We start from the raw sequence: 23,049 nt of genomic DNA, 5'->3' as shown, positions 1-23,049 counted from the left end.
TCTGAAACCTAGCAATAGCACACCGTGTTCCGGCCGGAACATTATTTGCGTTGTGCAGAGCTCTGACTTCCGCCTCTGAGTTGTTGACGAATGCTAAATGTTAGCAGCATAACGTCCAATTTTCAAGTTCGACCCGCGGGGATTTTATTGATCGATGCTAATGCTCTGGTTTTCATCGTCTTTAGGGGACCAATAAGCATCCTTAAAATGACTGGCGTGATGCCTGAAGTACTGCAGCCTGAAGTACTGATGCCTGAAGTACTGCAGCCTTTCTCCTCCGGGAGCTGCTGGTTCAAAGCGGACGTTTTCATCGTCTTTAGGGGACCAATAAGCATCCTTAAAATGACTGGCGTGATGCCTGAAGTACTGCAGCCTTTCTCCTCCGGGAGCTGCTGGTTCAAAGCGGACGGCGGGAAAAGTGATGCGGTAAGCGGATAGACTGAGCACGACGGGCGGATGAGTAGTTGATGGTTACAGTGTAAGTGTAGCTTTACGGACGAATCGCACAATAAATGTTATATCATCCCAGTCTCAACAAACGGGTGGCGGTACATCGCTGGTAGATGAGTTTCTGAGTTTGACGAACCAAGGTGCCGTAAATATCCCGTATTGCTCTCCCCCGATCTTACGTTCATTCCCTGGTCTACCGGTCGTGACTAGATAAACTATTTGTAAAGATGGTGGAGGAAGTGTGATGATTTGAAGCTTTTTACCAGAACGGTATGAAGGAGAATATCCAACCATCACTTTGTGACCTTAAACTGAAATGAGCTTGATTGATATAGCAGTACTTTTGATCCAGAGTGCACCAGCAGGTCATTCTTTCATGCCTAAAAAAGAAAAGGTTGGTGATTTCAGAGAAGCCTAGTCAAATCCTGGATTTAGATCCAGTTCAGATGCTGTGGTGTGACTTCAAACAGGTCATTTATGATAGAAAGTCAAGTCAAACAACTATAAAAATAATGTAGAGTTATTTTTGTAGAGTAAAAAATAACTACAGGTGAATGAAGGAATTCATTCATCTGCATGCAGATGTAAAAGTCTCCTTTACTGTTAAAACCCTTTAACGTGCAGCAGAATGCCCGTGTGCCATTCTTCCATTGTATTTTCTGTGGGGGGAAGTTAAGAGTTTTAATGTAATGTAAACAAAAAGGTATTAGACTTTGGACATTTACCTTTTCACAAAGCTGGTTGCTTGATTTTGGATAAAATAGTTTGCCTTAATAAATGATAATCTTTTAAAGAAAGCATTTTAATTTACAAAATTTCTGATTGATATAGATACAGTAAAATGGGGAGTAAAAAAAATTATGGAAGCCAATTGAAACACTTTCCTCTTTCCTTAGTATATGAATGGTCATTTAACATAGATTTACATACATTGTCATTTTGGAAAACAACATTGTTAGTTATTGTTAGTTTGGAACATGTTTTAAAAGTAACATATTATAAATACATTCAAGCTACTTTTCAGGCAAACCTGTTCAGCTGTGTGTTGTGTGTCTGGTCCTCTGAGTCTTGATTTCTTCTTTACCCTTCAGATCATAGGGTCAAAACTTGACAGGAAGAACATAAAAGCAAAGATCCATCTTGCCTTGTATCAAAAGTGGACTGGCTGTGGTAGTATAATGATAGGGGGAATATTTTCTTGTTACACTCTTAGCCCTTTTGTATCACCTGAGCTTCATTTTAACTCCACAGTCCACTTAAGAGTTGCTGCTAACCATGTCCATTGTTTTATGACCAAAGTATCCATCTTTTCATGAAGACCTTGGGTAGGAGCTCAAATCATCTCAAAGTGGTTTGCTAAATGTGAAACTGAGTTCACTGTACCTCTCACTAAGCATCTTTGGGATGTGGTGGAACAAGATATTTACTTTATTTACCTGTTGCCAATATATCTATGTGTTGCTAACATGTTGAAATTGACAAAAATGTCTGTTAAAGCTACATAAACTGAATCCAACACATGGCTATTGACTTCTCCGTGATAACAATTTTCTCTTGTTATGCTCAGTGACTTTTTAACCCTTAGTGAATCTCATACAACCAAAGCAGCATCTGTTTTGCTTCCAGACTTCATATCCATGGACATCGTTAGAGAATATGCTGATAAGATTGTAACTAGTAAGGTAATGGTTCATGAGAAAGTCAGTAGGACTTATCCACTAATAGATCTCCGGAGAGAAATCCTAATCCGCTAACAATATCTTCTTATCATATTACAAGTGAACTATGTTCAGAATGGGCTTTTCTATCCACAAATGAATACTAAGCCTTATGCTTACCTTTAAGCTTATTAGATTTGATCTGAAACAGTGCAGTATCAAGTATTTGCCCCGATGCAAGACTGATCAGAGATAATAATCCTTTCTGAGATTAGTTTTAATTTAACGGTCTACTGATTGCCATGACTTAATGTAAGAAATTTCATTATTTCTTCTTTTATAAGATGGATAATTACATATCTGGAATTAAGTTAATTTCAATCAGGCTAGTAGATTTCTTACAATATGAAAAGATGTAACGGTAAGACAGTAAATACACTGTAATCTGTTCGCTGAATGGCGCTTTTGTCATTCAGAATGATCACAAGAGAGCTTGTAAGTAGCAAATGAAAGTCTGACATCTTTTCAAGGTGCAGATCAGAGATTAGTACTAATGCTCATCTCTATCGTTGTCTGCTTTCACAGAGATTAGATGATTTGCAAAAGATGAGTCTTCTCCACTAGCTCCCCCCACCCTCCTCATCAGTTAGTCGCCCTCACTCATCCATCACTTTCTTGTGCTCACTCCTTCATGTTATCCATCTCTTTTCTTCTCTTTATCCCCTCCACTTGGGATGAGTAAGCTCTAAAAAGGGTTCCTAAACTCTTCCAGGATTCCAAGGGATTGTAGCAATGAATAGATATTTTGGAGAAATCCCCCTGTGGGTTTTTGTTGCCCCCATACACATGGTTTGGGAGCCTATTATTTTCTGTAACATTAGTCAAAGTGAAATTCCTCCAATGAGTTTTAACCAAGTTGTAATGCTATTATCCATCATACTTATTGACAATGAAGGAAATAAAAGGCAGCCATCTATTTGAAGTTCCACCCACCCCCAAAGAATTAAATGAACAACTTTAATCTTTTGAGAGATGTGCATTATTGACGAGGGCGTTGACTTCCTTTATAAAACTTTGCATTGTGCAATATAAAATGTCCCTGTATTATCAATCAGTTTTACATCCTCTCCTAAAATTATTATATATCCAAACAGAGATTAAGAAATGAGAAACTCTTACTTTTTTGCTTGAAGATTTCTCAAGACTTCTTCTTTTGTTTTTATGATGTCTGCTTTTTAATCAAAGCTCACGTTTATGTAATTGGTGTGTAAGAATGACACACTGTGTGTTCTTTTGTTGCATTCATCATTCTTTAGGGTTCATTTAATTTAGCATGGATGTGCTTCTCAACAGCCATACCTTTCCATAAAGTCACTATGAGAGATGTGATGTCATGGTCAATTAGTTGTTTAATGGGGTACCTCTCAGGAATTTTTGAAGGATCTTCCCTTGAAGCTTTTCACGAGATGTTCCTTGGTGTTAGGGTTGAACAGTGGTGAAAACACAATTAATATGTTCTGACATTTTAGCTTCTAGATTTCAGCCCAGTCGATACTTTTAATTCTTTTTTTTTTTTTTTTTTTTTTTTGAGTAATTCAGGGTGGATTTGCTGGACTATTCAATTACAGCAAGTTGTCCATGTCCCAAAGTAGCAAAGCAAAATATTTGTCTCACAAGTCCAAAGACTGAAGAAGGAACACCGCGTGTGCACCCACGATGAACCGCCCCAGTTTAAGCTGCAACAAAAGTAAGTTAGTGATTGTGTACGTGTTTGTCGGCATGTGTGCGCGCATACAGACACGGACTCTAAGTCCCAGTTTGTGACGGCTCCTCCATCACAATCTTTTTATTTATTTTTAATTTTTTTGCAAACATGAAACAGGCCTTGGTGTTCTTTTTGTTAAACAGTTGTTTTCATTTTGGAAGTTTTTCATGGGGGCCATTTTTTGCCTAATCTTCCTCTTGTTGTTGAATCATGAACACTGACTTGATGTGAGGCCTGTAGCGTTGTTTTGTGACTTCCTGGATGAGCTGTGAATACAATCCTGCAGTGATTTTAGAGGGTCAACCAGTTTTCTGGAGGTTCAACACTGTTCTTTGTGTCCATGTGTTCATAACAGCTCTTCCTATTGTTTGTTGGAGTCTTTGTACCCTTTTTCAGACCAATAGATGTCAATGACTTTGTTTCTGGTCTGCCATGATGTGTTGCGTTTTAAGATATGGTAGCCTACTTTGTGTTGCCAGACAGGTTCTGTTTCAAGGAATTCTTGATTCTGCATGTCTGGTTCTGGGACATGGAAATCAACTTGCCACTCAGAAATTGATTCCCTCAAATTACATTATTCAAGCAAATGGTGATATGTTTTTTCAGAATTTTTTAAAATTAGTTATTAGTTGGTTATTACAGTTAAACATAAACCAGACCTTAGAGGCCTCATCTAGTCTCTGATTTTTGGCAAGTTTTGACTTCATCTTCATCTTCAGTAATTATTGTATAATATAGTACCATTTAAAACTTATTTGCTGACTTTCAGAAGTTAATTCATAAATGTTTCTCTGCCCTTTTTATGTGCAAAAACATGTTTTTTTTATTAAATCATCATGATTAACAGAAGTATTCACACTAAACAGTGTTCTTGTCAAGGTGATCTGTGCTTTGAAAAATGAAGATGTCAAATGGAGACATCCGTAGCAGAAAATGCTTAATCTTAAATGACTCTAATTGATATTGGTTGACAAAAATGTCTTGATCAGTATATCCCTTCTTTCAAATCGAATTATTGTGAAAAAAAGTGACATGATATTCCTGTGAGTTTTTCCAGCTGCACTGAATTGCAGTTTCTAAACAGGTGCACTTCTTCTACCCCCGTCTGTTTATGAAGCATTGAAGCCTTGCCGATCTCTCTCACTTCCAACAGTCTCTAATTTCGGGCACAGAATCTGACTCTACTTTGAAATGCAGCTTTTGGAGTTTTGCCAGCTTCATCTTGCGCTGCTTAATTCTCTGTTTCACCTTCTCAGATAATGACAGTATTTCGTATTGACTGCCGAAACTGCTCTTACCTCGGCTCTTGTTTCATTACATGGCATCGGCGTGTGTTCAATAGGGCGCTACTCAAGTTTGATTCACGATTGTTCCACACTGCTTGTTATTATTGCAGCATCAAAGCCAGACTTGGTAAACACATTTGCATTTTAATGACTGATATAGATTGTTCTCCAGCTCAATACCGCCAGCTACCCACAGCCCGCCCCGAGCTACTTTGATTAGAGGTGGGCTGGTTCCAGTCTAGTTTAAACCTCCTACAACGTGACACAACCTCATAGAAACTACAGTAGGTGACAATTAGAATGCAGATCTGGTACCCAGAATCATAGAGGACTGATTTATTTTGAAGTGCCAGTATCATGGCCTATCAGCTCTGCTGACAGTCCTAATACCATAATTAGCTTAATAACTGGGTTAATTTATTTGCATTTTGCAACGGTGGGGTAATGTTAATACAGACACTGAGCAATTGAAAATATCTCAGAACCCAAATGGATGTCATCAGAACAGCAGTCTGCCGATGACAAGTAATAGTTTGTGGAGGCAGATCATTTCAGTGTCCCCAACTCATGTTTTCTTCCCTGCCACCTGCAGAGGATGATGCTTCTCATTAAGGAGAGTTTGCCTCTGTGGGCATGTAATCTGATGCAAATTAGAGCAACAGACTGCCAAATGACTGCAGTGATGCTGCCATGGAGCTGCTGAAGCAGGTAACTCGGCCTACCTACTGTAGAGCACCACTGTTTGTGTTTTTTTTTCTTTTCTCTCAAAAACCTATGTTGTTTTTTTATTTGTTTGTTTTGAGGAAGCACTGATCACATTGATCTTAAATGAGGAAAAGAAGCACATAAAGCACCAACAAATGCTTGTTGGGTTTTCTAGTTTCAGAGATGAAAACATGCATAGAAACACCATGGCTAGAAAGTGTGTGTTGATTTTTGTGTAGTACAGATGTATTGTTACCTTTTAACATTTATTTTTAAATAGGATACATACTGTAATTATATGGACAAAACATCTGTTCAAATTGGTAACAAAAGGGCTTAACATTTTAAAGCCTAGTAGTTTTTTCATTTAACTTTAAATGCCATCTTTTTAACTAAACAAAAAAGCTAGATTTGTTGTTTTATCACATAGGTATAGCTAAGAGTTTAATGTAATCATTTTAATGTGTTTTCTAACCAACTACATACTTTTTGCACATCTGAACCAAAGGATATTACCAATTTAAACAGGATTTACATGTTTTATTACTTGTTCTTTTCATGTTTATTTCCAATTTACACAAATTGTGTGCGTTATCAACAGGTTTACTTTAGATCACAGGTTGAAACAAATAAGGGTTGTAATTTCTTTCTTCAAATGGCAAGGTAACAGAGTGTCTTTTGTGTGACGATATTTATGTTTTTGTCTTTCCTGCAGAGTGAAGCAAGAGCAAAAATGTTTGCCTTTAAAGCTGCTAATTGGAAGCATATGGCAATTGGTTCTGGAGTGGTAACGCTGGATTTGTTCACTATGGCACTTTTTTTCTGATTTGAAATATTAATTTAGTAGTTAAGAAAGGTACTAAAACTTTGTGTACCTTGTAATTGGGGCATTGACTAAATTGTTATTAATTTATTTGCTAGCTGAAAGATGTTTGCAGTTTTTTTTGGGTCAATCAGGCATCAAAATCTGAAGATTTTTTTAAGTTGCCTAGCGCAAATTGGGAAAAGTTTCTAGAAAAAAAAATATGTATGACATTCTCATCACTCTCAGAACATGTTAACAGCTCAATTTAACTGCACAAATATGTTCTTTGTGTGGTTATCCATTAGTGGTTTGACCAGTCATAATTTTTTTAGATTTTCACCTAAAATGATCACATATAGTCCAAAATACACCAAAATAATTCTTTAATTTTCATAAAATCTGATGCTGTGAGTCAGCTCTCCAAAGTCCTTGCTGATGAAAAAAAAGCAACATAAAAAATCCCCAATGGCATGTCGCACCTCTAGTTTGAGTTATGAATTTGCCCTCTTATCTTTCAAAGTGTTTAAGTTATTCAGTAGCAGGGATTCACCTGTCAAAATGTTGCCAGGGACTTGGATAAGAGATTGTCAAGACTCCTTCCAAGAGATGTGGGACAAAAAGCACTGTCTTTGTTTATATTTCCTTTCTTTTTCTCACCTTGTGAGAATTTTTCAAGGATGGTAATTTCTGTATCTTGGAAGAAATGATGTGAGGAAAAATCTTCTTTAACCATCCAGTCACCTCTAAGATCCTGCTGAACTCGCACCGAAACACGAAAACCGTTTTCCGACAGCAAATTATGTCAGAACCGATGATTTCTCATAAACACAGCCGTGTTTCTGTACAGTTAAAATAAAATGGATTTTGTCTGAAGATGGGGAAGTTTAAAATGCAGGGGTTCCCGTTTCAAATGCAGAATTTCTTTTTCATTGCTTTTTCTTTGTGAATAATATTGGCGGAGCTGTTGTCACTTCACAATAGTTGACAGACTAGAGGATGAGAGAAGGGCAGCAGGGGAGTCTCTAATTTATCTGTTCGTCTGTGTTTTCCTCCCCGACACAAGAAGGGAAGGAGGCTGTAACAGGGACCAGCTCCACAGGGGAGAGTTGTGTTTAGTGGTGGCATTGATTTTATAAAAGGTTGCACAGTGGGGGGGCTTGGTAGCCCTGTCAGATTTAAGTTTCACCAAAGCGCGTCACACCGTCAAACTAATTGCACCTTTTTGTAATCTCAAATCCCTGGAAAAAAAGACAATATGCAGGGATATGCTGTTGCATCTTCACCTGTAACTGCATCTGTCTTTCTTTTTTTCTCACAAGAAAATAAGATTTTACTGGGAATAACTGTTTTTCCATGTTCATTAAATATTTTCCTGATCACGTTTTAAGATTTGAATGATAGGAAGGCAGAAATTGGTTACATGTTTCTCTCAGATGTCTCTTTCTAACATCCTTGAGAATATTTGGATAAATTAAAGCAAAGGTTCTAGTGAAGAAAGCGTCATGCTAAATTTATGTACCTTGGCGGAAGATCTCTGTGCTGCGACAGTTTTTACAAATGGAACTCATATGTAATTTTTCTTTGTAAAACTGGAAGACTGTAGAAGTGAAATGTTCTGCTTTGAGGGATTACGAAAGGAAAGAAGAAGAAAGACGTAGCACGGAGATGAACTGACGATGGAGTTAATTTAATTCTTACATCGCAGGAAAAAGTGTGTCACCAGCAGTCTGCCTTCCGAATCCATCTTCTCCATGGTTCAGGTGTAAATGTCTAAGCATTCTTAGCCACAGTTACCAAGATTTACAGTCTCGATCTTTGTGGTGTTAATTCAAGGCAACGTCTGAATATTACCATCATTTGTTCAGGGGACATATTCATATTAATGAATGTTTGTTTGTAAAAACATGTGTGAGAAACACATGGAAGACAGCTGGTGCAAGCATCCATTATTCCCGACAGAAATGCATTTTCGGTGCCTGTATTCTGTCACTCATTAGGCACTAATCATTGGCAAATCCACTTGCCTTCTAGCGAGCGCGTCGCACTGTATTCCCTGTCAATTATATTTCTCTCTTTCTGCATCATGTTCTGGTTTCATTTTCTCTCCCACTTTTCTTTTTTTGAATGGCGACTTCCTCAAAGCTCCTCTGTCCACCCGCTGAGCCACATGACACACAAAAAAGAAACTCTTGGGAAGATCATTTTATCTTGCTCTTGATTGCCAGATAATTATCAGTTAATTATTTAGAGCCTTAAATTAATTTGCTAAAAATAGTCTCTGTGCCTCTGTGCTGCCAGTGGAGACGGCTCCATTATTCCTCTCTCCCCAGTCTGCATCTCTCCGTTCTTCACTCCAAGACTTTGACAGCTACTCGTGCAACTCGTGTCAGACTGTAATCTAATAAAGAACAGGGTTGTTCAGTTGTATTTAAATGGGAAGCAGTTTTTTGAGAGGACATGTTCAGATTGTGTGACATCGTCATTGTTATCTCCACCATATCTTCACCTGGGAATTGGATGCAGTTGCACCCTGTCAGTGAGGGACAGCGTTGATATACTGAATTGCATTTTAGTTTCCAACAACAACCTCAGGTTCTCCATCCACAGATTTTTCAGTGGACGATTTGTGGCTCACTATTCGTGGATTTTTCTGTGACTCCAAATTATTCGCAGAAAATTTGCCAATTAACTTTTTTTTCCCCCCCATAGAGCATATTGAAAATATTCTAAGAAAAATGCAGCTTGGGAAGCTGAGAGTAGTCTCTAGACAGTTTCTACAGTGCGTGTTAAAGCACATTAAGGTATATTAAAATAGGCAGTTATGAGCGTTTTTAGAGGGGGTGTCATGTACAGTATTTGCTGCTTTCAGCTATTCGCAGGTGGTTGTGGTCCCTAACCCCCGTAAATACCAAGGGTCCACTGTTCTCTTTTATTACTTATATTCATTTGTTTTGGTTCTGATCTGTTTTTAGGCCCATTGGTGCTTATTAAATAGTATATTCTGACCTTCTCAGCAACCTCCTGCTGGGTTCTATTAAAGCAACTTCTTGATTGTACAGGTCTGGCAATAATCAGCCTTCGGTATGACTACAGAAAGTTAACTCATTTGTCCCAAAAAGGTTGTAAATGTCAGTTAGTTCATGATTCAGGAAGAGGGTGATTATACTTTTCCCCTTAATATATGAAATCATATATTAAAAACCTTTATTTATTCGCATATTTGTATGGTATTGAGAAACGTGACACAAAAATTCCTGGTCGACTCTGCTAGGACACTACTGTTTATAATACACCAAATTTAACATCCTAATAATATGTCAGTAGAGGTATAATGATGCGTCGTTGTCATGAGAAGAGGCTTCATAAAACAGGAAGTAAGTGACGTTTTTGCAAAAACAAAGAATAACCACTTTTACATGACAGTATAAATGACATTTATAGTTAACAGTATAAATATTTTATTATTAAACTATTTTTAATTTAGCTTACTGCAGTACAGAATAATCAGTTTCAGGTTTTATCATGATGTATTTTTGATCAAATTCACCTTAAAAAAACTCCAAATCAAATCCTGTTTTTAGTGTTTAGTTCACTCTGTTAATGCAAGATGGCTGCTCAAAATCTACTTCCTTTTGTACTCCAAAATAAGAGTTCTGAACATTCAGGGTAAAAAAGCCTACATCTCTCAGAGGTCATAACAATAATAATATATATACTGACCTCATACTGATAGAGGGCATATTAAAATGTCAAAAGAAATTAATGGTCAATTTGTGTTAATATCTAAGTGTCGATAATATAGATAATTTTTCCAGACATTTTTGTACCCCAAAATCTAACTGATTAATAACACTCATAGTCGCTTGTCGATCCTCCTTTTAGCCTCGCTTGTTTCCATAGTTCAGTTAGAACGCATTACTGACTCGGCATGTTTGTTGTGATATTCTTGAGTGAAAGAAATCTTCTTTTTACCCCCCTCCCCGCCTTTACTCTCAGGACACTTCATTAGGCTGACAGTCTTGTGAACAAAGAAATGTGCTGTAAGTGGTCTTATAATGGGATTCATTGGCTTAAAGAATCGAAATTTACCCCTTCCTACTTACCCCCCTCTCTGCAGAGGCACACAAACACACACACACGCAGGGAACCGGGGGCCAAACAGGCTGACCTGCTGAATGGGTTTGTGCTGTGGTAATGATAAGGCTATTGAATGGAGCTGTACTCTGTCACGGTATCTGCTGGGGCAGTGGTCTGACTGAAGGAATCTGATCAATATTACCTCTCTCCCTCTTTCTTTCTTCTTCGTTTCTTTTGCAGGCCATCTTTTATCACTCCTGGTGCAATCCTTTCTCTATTCACGAGCTGGGGGGAAAAAAAAGGTCTTATCCTATAATTAACTAGTTGTACTCGGAGATAAAGTTTAGGTCATTATTATCAGTCAGTGAGAACAAACTGATTCCTTTTGCCTTGGTTATAAGAAGAGATGTTATTGTACAAATAAATAAATAATTCAATATTGAATTTTATTTTATCTTACCAATTTATGCACAAAGTACTGACACAGACCTTGGCAGATGTCAAATGCCTCCTCTTTTCACTAGCAAGTGACTTGGATTCATCAGTCTTTCTTATGGGTTGTGAATTAATTTTATACATCTGGCCTTTGCTCTCATTCCCACATACAAGCTCTTCATGTTTTTTGACGGGTCACAGTATTTTAAATCTAAAAATATAATTTACATTGAATGAAGATATTCAACAATGGTTCATGTTTTGATCACAAGATTGAATCAGAAGAGCATGATGGCTAGAGTTTTATGTTCTTAATCAAAGGCGGCTTTATGTCCAATCCACTTGACTTAATTTTTAATGTTAGATACAATGCAAAACATTAATTTAAATGTGTTACTTTGTTACAAACCTTCTTCTCTAATATCATTTGAAAAGCTTATTTATTGGCTTTTATAGTTTAACCTTTGCTCCTATGCTTTTATAAACATATAAGTTGATGAAAAGCTTGTAAATACTCATAATGGCAGTTAATGTCAAAGTCTTTTAATGTTGTAATTGAACTATTAATTTTCAGAGTAAAATAATCATATTGCAATCAATTTAATATTTTAGCTGTGTTTGGCTAAATATTCATAGGCCATTTGTATATGTTTGATTTGATTGATAATTATAATGTTTATCATGTATGTAGAAAACAATCCAAAATAAGATCAAAACGTGCCAACCCCTTCATTTTTAAAACATTTTGAGATTATTTGTTGTTCCTCTTTCCAAACTGTAATTATAGCCATCCAAATGGTAAATAATGGGAATAAACCTTTAAATAGTGTCTAATCCATAGATCATCATGGTTGTGAAATATCTGCTTTAGCTGCAGTCAACTGCTTGCAAAGGTTTGATGAAGGCTTGTTCATTTTAAATTCAGACAGTTTGAACAATGATGCACAAATATTCAGAAACAAAGCAGAAAAGACAAAAAGCAACAAAGAATGCAGGCCAGTCATTGCGATTAATCTTTGTCATTGTTGCATCCAGCTACACAGGCGTTGGATGTGCCAGAAAAGACGTAAATATCATTTGCAATACTCAAAGAAATATCTATATAATCCCTGAGCAACATGACAGAACAAGTATTTTAAATTGATGGGGCTGCAAAGAACAACCTGGCTTGCCTCCCGAGTAGAAACGCTGTTGTTCAGTGATATTGTGATTTACTGTGAACCATGAGAAGAGGAAGACCCAGGTCAAATTAGATCTAACAAGATATCATTTGAAGCCATATTTAGAACTATTTGTTTTCTTTATTATAGGATTGCACTCATTCTCCCATCATATTTAACAAGGCTGATAGAGGTATTTATTGGAAAACATAAAAATTACTTACAGATGCTTTTTTAAACACATTAAAACTGGCATTTGTGCATGCTGCTTCAATTATGCATGTTGAAAATCTGTTAAAAAAAACTGTGTACAAGCTGTCCATAAAACACCATCTCTTGGAAGTCATTGTAATGTTGGGTAGGAATTGATGTTTACCGATCACATCAAGGGGAACAAGAGACTTGACCTTTTAAAATTTGACAAGTGTGAATGTTGTAAACACAGAGGATTTGCCCCGTCCTGAAGCTGCTGTGCAGAAATTATAAAACAGGCACATGCTTATTGTTGTGGCATTAGATCACTTTGTTCCAAGGTCGAGAAAAGGAAGTAATCATAAATGGTTATCAAGGAAAACATATGCGTGTGCAGGCATGGGGGCGTGTGTGTGGGGGTGTGCTTCACAATATCATTTCAGAACTGACAGAAAATAATTTTTCTGAATGCCTATTTTAAACAGCCTATCCATGATTCAACAGGTCATCCCCGCGGTCCTAATCCTTTCATTCCTAATTTATATACTGTCTTTTCCTTTATGAGATGTAGTCATTACATCCACCAGTTTCCCCCTCACTGAGTTGTTAAAACACCAGCTGGGTGCTTTAGTGAAGAGCTTTGAATGCCTAAGCAGAAGCAACCTTCCTCTCTGCACGTATAAATATTTCAGGGACAGATGGGCAGAATAAATTGACAGTAAAATTGACATTAAATCTGCCTTCTAATTTCCAGAGAAAGAAGAGGCAGAGGCTGTAGGTGAGAAGATGATGAGGACTTACGAGGGGATAAAAATCTAAGCTCCTCTGTCAAAGCAGAAAATATAACTTGCTGAACCTGTCAGGTGTTGAAAATATGTTCTTAATTTTATTTGCACACAGCTCTGCAGGTTCTTCTGCTGTGTTTTTTAAAGTTTAGACTTCCAAACAACATTGAACAACATCAGTAAGGCGTACTGTCACCACGACTGTAACACTGTGCATATAGCTAACCTGAAGTGCCATATGGTTTGTTCCGCAGAGCCATCTGGAAAGTCGTTTGAGGAAAGCGGTAAAGGACAGGTACTTTCAAAGAGTGCTTGGCAGGTTATCGGATAAACCACCTGTCTATAACCTTCTTCCATGACTGAATTTTAACAATGTACCACACATCAACGGAAGATGACAAGTTGATCCACATTGAATGCATATTGGCTTAAAAGTTTTTTAACCTGAGGATATTGTCAAAATTATGAAGACTAATTGTTAGAACCAAATTGTTTTTACAGTGGGGAAAACAAGTTTTTAATACAGGGCTGATTTTCCGAGTTTTGCGACTTACAAAAATTGGGGAATTCTATAATTTTCATCGTCTGTACACCTCAGATGGGAAATAACATTGCGTTATTTTAAATAATTTATTGGAAAGAAATAAGTATTTGATACATCAGAAAAATAGAACTTCATATTTGGTACAGAATGTACCTTTGCAATGATCAGCAGAAACATTCTGCATTAGGGAATTAATGAGCAAAACTGTTTGATTTAGATCCAACATGAAATTGTGGGCATAGCTTGCATTGTTTTAAAAAAAGAAGCATTTTTGAATTTTTTGTAAAATTTTCTGCCTAAGTCATTGTTACTCCAAGGCTGCAGAGTCTTCTATTGTAATGTCCACTATCGTTTCTGCCTTAAGGGACAATCTTCCTCGGTTATTCAGTGCATCAAGCTCTGGCTCAAAGTGCAATACTTTGTAAAATATTGGATGCTTTGTAGTGGTATTGAGTTCATACACTGAGTTTTCCCACAGATTGAATTGTTGTGATTTTTCTGCTCTTGTGACATTATACCGACTACCAACTGCAGGTGAGAAAAGGGAAGATTTTCAGTTGTAGGAGAAAATGTCTTCATTTCCTTTCCAGAAATTTAGCCTCAGGCTAGCTCTAATTTTCTGTGTAAATGTTGGTTTAGCACATATTATATTGCAGGATGATTGCTTTGTTTTTTATGACTCTTGAATTAATTTAAAGCTGAAGTGATTTGTTTTCTTACAAAGCAAGCTTGCTTGGTAGAAACATTCACAGGATTGTTTACTATAATTCAGATCAATGAATTTATATGAATAATCCCAGTCATTTTAATCCATTACGTCAGGTCATTTCTCAGTGTGTTCGCTTTCCTACGCTCACTTTTAACTTTTTTTTGCGAGAACACCAGAAAAACACCAAAACAAAAGAGTTTGGTATCTATTTCAGCCTCTCTTGTGTTTATTTTAAGAAGAAAAACAATGAACTACAGTAAAATGATGTATTCCATCAGACATACAGTGGTAAGTCTCTGCCATGACTCTGTACTCCATTCCTTCATCCTCTTCTCAGTCAACATGATGGCTTGTGTCCAGTCAGTGGGCAGTCTTGGTGTAATTTGGCCCAGAGGGGCTGCTGGCAGTAGGTGGGGGGATAAAGGGAGCAGGGATAGTGGGGTTTGGAGAAAAGCAGGCTTAGTGTGGGGCTCTGGATGGAGTGGCCAATGAGCACATAGGAAAAGCATTAAATAAACATTAATGGAACTAGGTTACAGGAGACTTATTAGCAAGGCTTTTTGGGCCCCCACTGTAGGGTTTTATGTCGCACTTTAATAACTCTCTCATGCACACAGGTAAACAAACCAGGTAATTTATTGCCATCCTCATAGGTGGCCAATGTGAACACAGTTTTTACTTTGCTGTGGTCCATAAATTGATTTTTCTCTGTGTTTTATCATTTGAATGAATAGTGTGTGGCTCCAAAAAGAAGACTACAAATCTGATTTGGATCCAGTTTTGATGTCAGTTTGTGATGTTAAAAATGAGTGTGCCTAATCGCAGCTTAGTAATTTCAACATACCCTTTTCTGGCATGTCGAAAAGATAAATAGTGACTGATTAAAATGCAATAATGAGGACTCTGGGGCAGGACAAAAACCTAAATCTGGATTTTACAAGGACAGAAAGTAACTGGGGTTTATAGCGAGTAGAAAAAAAGACAGAGCAGAGCCCTGAATCTGAAAAAGATTTTATTACCCGACTATATCTAATAAAAACTGCTCAATGCTATTATTAATGCATTTCTTTGGAATTTTATTGGAATTTAATGAGACAGTTCAACATAAAGTAGAGCATAAATGTGAAGTGAATTTTTTTTTCAAGGATTTTGAAATGTTTAAAATAATAATAATAAAAAAACCTTTCATAATTGATTTTGTTTAATTTCTAAAGAGGATCTTAGGACCCCAACCTTATTGCAACAATTGGGGTCCCATCCCTCTTTGAGAACTGCTGCCTTACTTCAAACTATGATTCTTACCACTTTTCCTTTGGCAATGGCTTTATTTTGTCATTCTTTGTAAAGATCAAATTTGTGGTTGGCAAAAAGTATAACAATGTCACTTGAGTTGTGAATTTTTGCAGCTCCTCCAGAGTCGCCTCCTCTTTTGACTTCTATAGGTAATTTGATTGAGCTGGATTTTAATTAGAGGAATCAGAGTAAAGAGGGTTTGAATGCAAAATGCACGTCACACTTTATATCATTTACATTTTTGAACCATGCATCATTTTCCGCTTCACAGCTAATTGCTACTTTCCGTATGTTACATACAATAGAAAATGGAAATGTTTTTAAAGCAGAGTGGCAGCTTTAAATCCTCATCAATGTTTGCTAGATGGAGCCCCTTCAGTCTTAGGGCTGCTGCCCTTCTCTGCCTTGGTAGGGTTTAATGCAGGGCAAGCTGTCCTCCTGTGAGGACAGCCTGAAGAGAAGAGCGAAGACTGACAAACAGGGTTGGGGGCAACCAAAGACTGCCTAATGCCTTACCTCGTGACCCGGCGTGCCCACTCCAAGCCCAAGTGGTGTGAATACGAGACCTGGTTCAGACAGAATACTTGTGAAAGTCCACTCTGAGCAGGAAAGAGGGGATTTGTTGTCTGAGAGCGAGAATTGAATGGAGAGAATATCAAGTGAGGGTGTAGAAAGTGAATTATAATGAGTTTTTTCTTTTGACTGAGACAGGGTGTAAAAACAGGCAAGCAAAATAAACAGAAAGAAAACAAAGGATCCTATAGCAAAAAGAAAGAAAAGTGTAATTGACAACCGGGTAGTTAAAGAATGGTAGCATGACAGTTAGACCTTACATTTTCATTATATATATATATATATATATATATATATATATATATATATATATATATGTGAGTATGTTTCCCTTCTCGTTCTGTTTTTGTATGCATGCTGGATGGCGGCTCCAGCGTGCAGGTTGTGTTGCTGCAGGATAGTGTGCGTCAGGCTCCATCAATATGACATGTCTTTGATGTGGAAATATGAAGAGCAAAAGCCCAGCCAGCTTCAGTCCAGTCCCCAGCGGGACACATCTACCACAGTGCATACGTGGGCATTTCAGGGAGTGAGAAGGGAAGGGGAGCAAATCGGGGAAAATAAAACGTCCAGTGAGCCACAAGCTACATCAGGCACAGCAAGTAATTAAGTAAAATTTAAGTTTGGTAGTGCCTTCCCTGAAAAAAAAAAAAAAACAATACAAGATTGCAATCATAAAAATCCTAACGTACAGATAAATAACTGATGCCTTGTATGTGGCAGTGCTACCAGGCACAGATCACAGGACCTCCGTGACAATGTAGAACCCTGTGACTTAGAACCAGGATGTAGGGTTACGTTCAGGGAGCAAAGAAATGCGACTCAACTCTGTTTTTTTCTTCTTTGGTTTATTTAATTATTTTTTTTGCTAATGTGGAACCCATATCTGACTTTTTCATGACAGTCTGACTGACCCATTTGAAATATTTTCACCAAAAAATTAAAAAACAAAAAAAATCTGATTTGTGACACATTCATATGTGGTACTAAATCAAAAATGATTATGATAGTCTTGAATTGTTATTTCAATTCACAGATGGCTGCATCTATTATTAATACCATAAACAGTGTGGGGTTGTACCAAGTGTGGGGTTGTACACCGTTCACAGAAACAAAACAACAGGGGTGCTTATGCAGAACCTTGAGGTTCACCATAGTGGAGTGGAGTATTACTTGTAATTTGAAACAACTATGGAATAGCATCCATTTGATGAATTGTAGGTTCTTGAAGTGATTTTTTAAACATTTATTTTCCCCAAGAACTAAAGGAATGATAAACATATTGTAAACATTTAATGGAAACATTGTAGTGGTGTGCATTATTTTTTTTTTCTTTTTGATTTCTTGACATGATTATGATGATCATTTTCTGCACCCCCTTTCTTCATACATTTTTAAACTATTTTTATTTATTTTGTTTATGCTAACCTAATTTAGCAACGTTTTTAAAAGAGGCTGTATATTTCTATGATGTGCTAGCTACATTTTAGATTCTAAACAGTTATTTTTCCACTTACCCATAAAAAAATCACAACTCCAGTTCTGCAAAACTCAAGAGTCCTTTTGATGTTGAAAAGAAATGTTACTTTGGCAAAGTTTTACTTTCACATCCATCCACTGAGACTCTCTAGAAAAGAAGAGGTGATTGAGGGGGGTGTACAAAGAGATAACAGAGGTCTGACAGGAGCAATGGGGGTAAATCGCGTCCAGGCAGACATGGATACAGAGAGACAGAAGAATAAGTTCATTCTCTGCCCAATGTTCTGACTGTCCCAGTGTGACCTCACAAAATAAATCCAACAAATCTACACCTCCTCCTCCTTCACATGCACAAAACTCCAAAAAACACTTCTGCAATTGTGTGTTTTTGGATCAATGGAACATGTTTTGCACATGACCTCATAAGTAATATTTTTAGCAGGGGAAACAGAAAAATCCCAAATACAGCATTGATTATGAACTAGCAAAGCAGGACATGTTGGAAAGCTGCTGTGGCCTCCACGCAATAATAGCAGACTGTTCAAAAACAACAAAATCTTGATAACTGTTTGGCCCTGGTAATCGCAGGCCACATGCTGTCCCACCTGACCATGGATGTTGCCAAGGCGACTGTAAAAGAACACTAATTGCCTATAACTGCCCCCAGACTCAGAAGCTGGGACCTTCGTAGGAGTAACACAAGCAAGCAGTAAAGTGTTGTCAAATGATGGCCTTTAACAATCGGTTGACAGCAACAGCATCAATTTAGAACAGATTACAGTGGAAAACACATAAGAAAGACAAACACATTTAATTAGATGAATTGTGTATTATTAATCTTTAATTTTTATTGTTGCTCTTTATTTTGCAGTCTTTTATTTTGCATGAACGTCCAGCAATTCTTCTGGCATGAACACTAACACTAGACAAATACAGAGACTGATTTTGCACTCCCTGTCATCAGGTGGCGCTGCAGGTATTTCACTTTACCTGCCCCAATTTAAACCTTGTTTTGCCTTATAGATATTTTCCATCTGTATTCCAATTTGTAGGACAATTTAAATGGGTATAAATTCAGTAGCAGTTACACAAATAATAGATTGAAATTGTAAGCAGAACCAAAAGCTTCTTATAGCTTTGATATAAATTACATAATGTTTTTTTTCTGTTTTAAGGAAAAACAAGACAAGTGAGAGGAAAAATACTCCACCAGAAATGTAATACTAAATATACATGTTAAAATAATATAGATTACATTTCATTCATAAACTTCACTTTTCTCAAATTGTTATCTGATATTGAACACTTGGAGTAATTTTGGTTGATTGGTTAATCCTGCTAGTTCACTACTCAAATATTGTCTTCTTATTCTGTGGATAACAACTTTCACCGCTAAATTGTTTCCCAGAAGCCTTAGAAATAGCCTGTAACTCTTTCCAGACAGATATGATTTGTTTCTCATCGTATTTAATTTATTTAGATCAGACTACAATATGTTGGTTTTTGAGGTCTTTAATATTGTTTTTGGTCCAGTGGCCCAGACAACGTACAATATTTTATACTTATCAGTCGGGCTGAAATGATTCCTCGAATGAGTCTACCGGTCGTCTTCCCCCCCAGACTTACGTTCATCTGTCCCCTCATCTATTTCCTCCATATGTTTCAACAACAAAACAAAAAAAAAAACATTTCATCATCACACTTTGCTGTCTTTAGCATTGTGTGCCTGCAGACTGTCCACCAGCTGATCTGCACTGTACCCACACATGAGTCGTGTGCTACTGTACGTGTGCACTCTATGGTTATAAGTGCTCTTAGCTGTTCACCTCACTTAGGTTTGATGATTGTGGAGGCAGGATGAGTTTTGCTCTTGATGCAAGTGGTTGTTTATGAAGTTATGCTGTCTTTTTTTCCGCATCCTTGCATGTGTGTGAGTTTCATATTCATCCTTCACGAAAAATATAGCCAGCACCAATAACAACTATCAGCATAAATGCGTAAAAAGCTGTAATTTCAGGATGACCAGTATTAATGAAATTCCTTCTCAAGGTCTCCTTATTTCCATGTTTGTGTCCTCCACATGTGTGTTCACGTAAATCTGCGCTGCATCGCTCTCATCCCGCTCAGGATGGGAGTCTTGTAGTGCCCCGGTGCAGTCTCCATGAGGTCAATGGCTGCTGTGATAATGCTTAACTGATGCCGGCTGTCAATACTCATTCACTGGGAGAAAAGTCCTCCGCCTGTTCAGTAAATTACACAGTGCGACGTGAGCTGTGAGGTTCAAAACAACCTGACCCCACTGTTGTTGTGCGAAACAATAGAACAATGACTGCAATCAGCTTTTCCAGCAACCATCTGTGTCATGCTGCTGCCTACAAAACACCTTTCCATTACTTCAGGGCTGCCGCTATTAGCTCTCCTTGTCATTGACTCCAAAGTGAGATGAAGACCATCCTTTATCCATTTTTTTTCTTTCTTCTGCTGACCTTGACATAGGTGGGTCTTAAAAATACTGTAAGGCAACATATGTGTGACATTTCCCTGCTACTGCTGGTTACTGTAGCATTTTATTGTCTGTGTTTGAGGCGTTGCATTTTCTGTTTTCCTTGACTCCCCTTTTTTTACGGCTTCTCCAAACATTCTCGGGAGCAGTACGAGAAGCTGTCCACCATGCACAAGAACATGCAGAAGCTGTACGAGAGCATCGGCAGCTACTTCGCATTCGACCCCCACTCAGTCAGCGTCGAGGATTTCTTCGGAGAGTTGGCCAACTTCCGCTTCCTCTTCGTGGTGAGTTTAAAACGACGGCACATGTACTCCGTTGCTATAAAGCAGACGCACGGCGCCTAACAGCGGCCACCACCCACACATGCACATGCCTTTGCACTCACTTGCTTGCACACATTGGGTGTTAGTGAAATGAGAGCTGGTTGCACATGCTCACATTTTCATCAAACTTTGCAGCAGGACCCCACAGATGGTGAAAAATTACAATGTTCTCATTGAAACTGAATGTTAAATTGGGATTACAATTAGAGGAACATCCCAGTAAATTAGAATAGGATGGAGAACTTAATTTTTTCTCTAATTCATTTCAGGATGTGACTCTCATAAACACACTCTGATATATGAAACCCAGACTGAAGGGTGTGAACTGCAGAAATGAAAACTTAGAAGTGTCACTGAATGTGTAGAGAATCTTCTTCTGAACTAAACTACTGAAATAAATTAGCATTCGTTCTCATTTTATGGCCTCTTTATGGATTTTATAAAGGAAATGCTAAAAACAAATGACATAACTAAGGCAGATTGAAGATTTCTATTTTTTTTGTCAGTAGTGTTTACCTCTCATGTGTAGTAAAGCCTTACATCTCAAAATCTCCTGACCCTGGTGTATTAACAAAGACCTTTTCTGACATATTAAGATAACTTTAAGGCATCAACATTCTCCTTTGTTATTTTTGTCATACTGTCATACAGACCTAAGACCATAACTTAAGACTGAAATAGAGCATTGAAGATGATTTTGTCCCACTGCAATTCCAGAAGTCATCAATGGTTTTTTTCTTTCACTTGAGAAACAATCATTTCAGCTTGTCAACTTCAAAACACAAGAAGGTTTTCAGTCCAAAACAGTGCCACATTTTGTATTCAGACTTTATATTTCTAATATGGTTCGTGTAAGTTCTCAGGAAGATTGTAACAAGGCCCACCTGCTGTCATTTCCTTCCATATGCCATTTTTTCTGTGTCAAATACACTTTTATTTGCAGATTGCTTTCCAGTGCTACAACAGACTGTGAGGTTTTGAATTGTGTCGCTTTTCTGTTTCTTGTAAAAGCCGACTAATATTCAGGTGCCGGTGGACACAAAAGCAACCTCAGCTTTTTTTCTTTTTCTTCTGCATTTTATATACTTTTGACTCAGTCAAATTGGGTCACTTTTCATTAATCTATTCTTCTCTCTTCTCTCACAGAAGTAATGTAATGTCCCCAACATTTAAAAGATTATTGTATGTGCTGATCTTTTAAATGGCAAAAATTCTAAAGACTTTGAATTTGTTTAAGGTTTTATTAATGTTCACAATGGATTCAGAGATGTACGCAAAGCTTAAGTAACCAATTGCAGAAGTGTTTGCTGTTGTTGGCTCTAGCACTGATTTGTTATATTAAAACCTTTAAGCTATGGTTAAGTTTAATGATTTTTCTGATATCGGGGAAAAAACCCTGCTTTTATGGCTGGGAAAAAGCTTTAGAATTTTTGACATTCGCTTAAAATTTGAATTAAGAACACATTTACTCTAGAAGTGAAGCATTCCAGACAGACTCTGATGTTGCTGGGTGTCTCAAATAAGTTAAACCAGGGGTGTCCAAAGTGCGGTCTTGGGGCCATTTGCGAACCTATGAATGATTTTCTGCTGCCCTTGACAACAATACTGCAACAAAACAAATCTGGCCTATCTCTACCTGATGCAGATAAATATATTTTTTTAAAATCTTTTACTGCAAGATTTTCAACAGACTTAAGATAACAAAATGTTAGGTGCACCAAAAATATTCCTCATTTATTAAACTGCTTTCTGTGTTAATCTCAATTTAAATTGAACCACAAACATCAAACAATTCGGCTGCCCCCATTGAGTCATTCAGCAAGTGGTTTAGAAGACAGAATGACCCACATCCCATTGTTGTTCCTGAACTTAGACTAAAAACTATTAAAAAGGTAGCCCACAATAACCCAAAACATTAGAAAACGCTTTGTCTGTCTTTTAATAACACACTCACAAAAGACTCTTTACATGCTTTTGATCTACAATCTCCTTCTAAAAATGTCAGTTTCATTCATCTGAATAAAATCTTGCACATTTAGTTTATTTTTGAGCTGATAAAATAAAAATAACACAATATTATAATATTTATTTAACTCCTTTCAGCACTTTCTCAGTTTAAGTTGATGTTGAAGTTTCTTCGCTGTGGACAGTGATATTTGTGTTCAATCAGCTATGGTGTTTCTTGGGTTGTTCCTGAAATGAAACTGGATAATTATCCCAAAGTTGCATGAAAGTTAAGTTTATATTTGTTCATTTGCTAAAAGTTATAACTGATGTGTTTTCAGTCAGAATACAGTCAGTGGT

The 23,049-nt window shown here is 37.3% G+C and overlaps 1 protein-coding gene across 4 annotated transcripts in view; it reads left to right on the top strand.

Annotated features, from left to right (window-relative positions):
- The window catches only part of diaph2 (diaphanous related formin 2), a 454,593-nt gene that overhangs the window by 338,515 nt on the left and 93,029 nt on the right, over window positions 1-23,049 (top strand). For all 4 annotated transcript variants that reach the window (XM_023328256.1, XM_023328254.1, XM_023328253.1 and 1 more), the window contains one exon: window positions 20,542-20,706. In XM_023328256.1, the coding sequence (XP_023184024.1) occupies window positions 20,542-20,706 (165 nt within the window). The remainder of the gene's footprint in view (window positions 1-20,541; window positions 20,707-23,049) is intronic.

The sequence above is a fragment of the Xiphophorus maculatus genome, chromosome 23 (assembly GCF_002775205.1).
Source record: "Xiphophorus maculatus strain JP 163 A chromosome 23, X_maculatus-5.0-male, whole genome shotgun sequence".
Classification (NCBI taxonomy): Eukaryota; Metazoa; Chordata; class Actinopteri; order Cyprinodontiformes; family Poeciliidae; genus Xiphophorus; species Xiphophorus maculatus.
The sequence above is the reverse complement of the archived record's forward strand: the minus strand, read 5'-3'. Positions and strand labels throughout refer to the sequence as shown.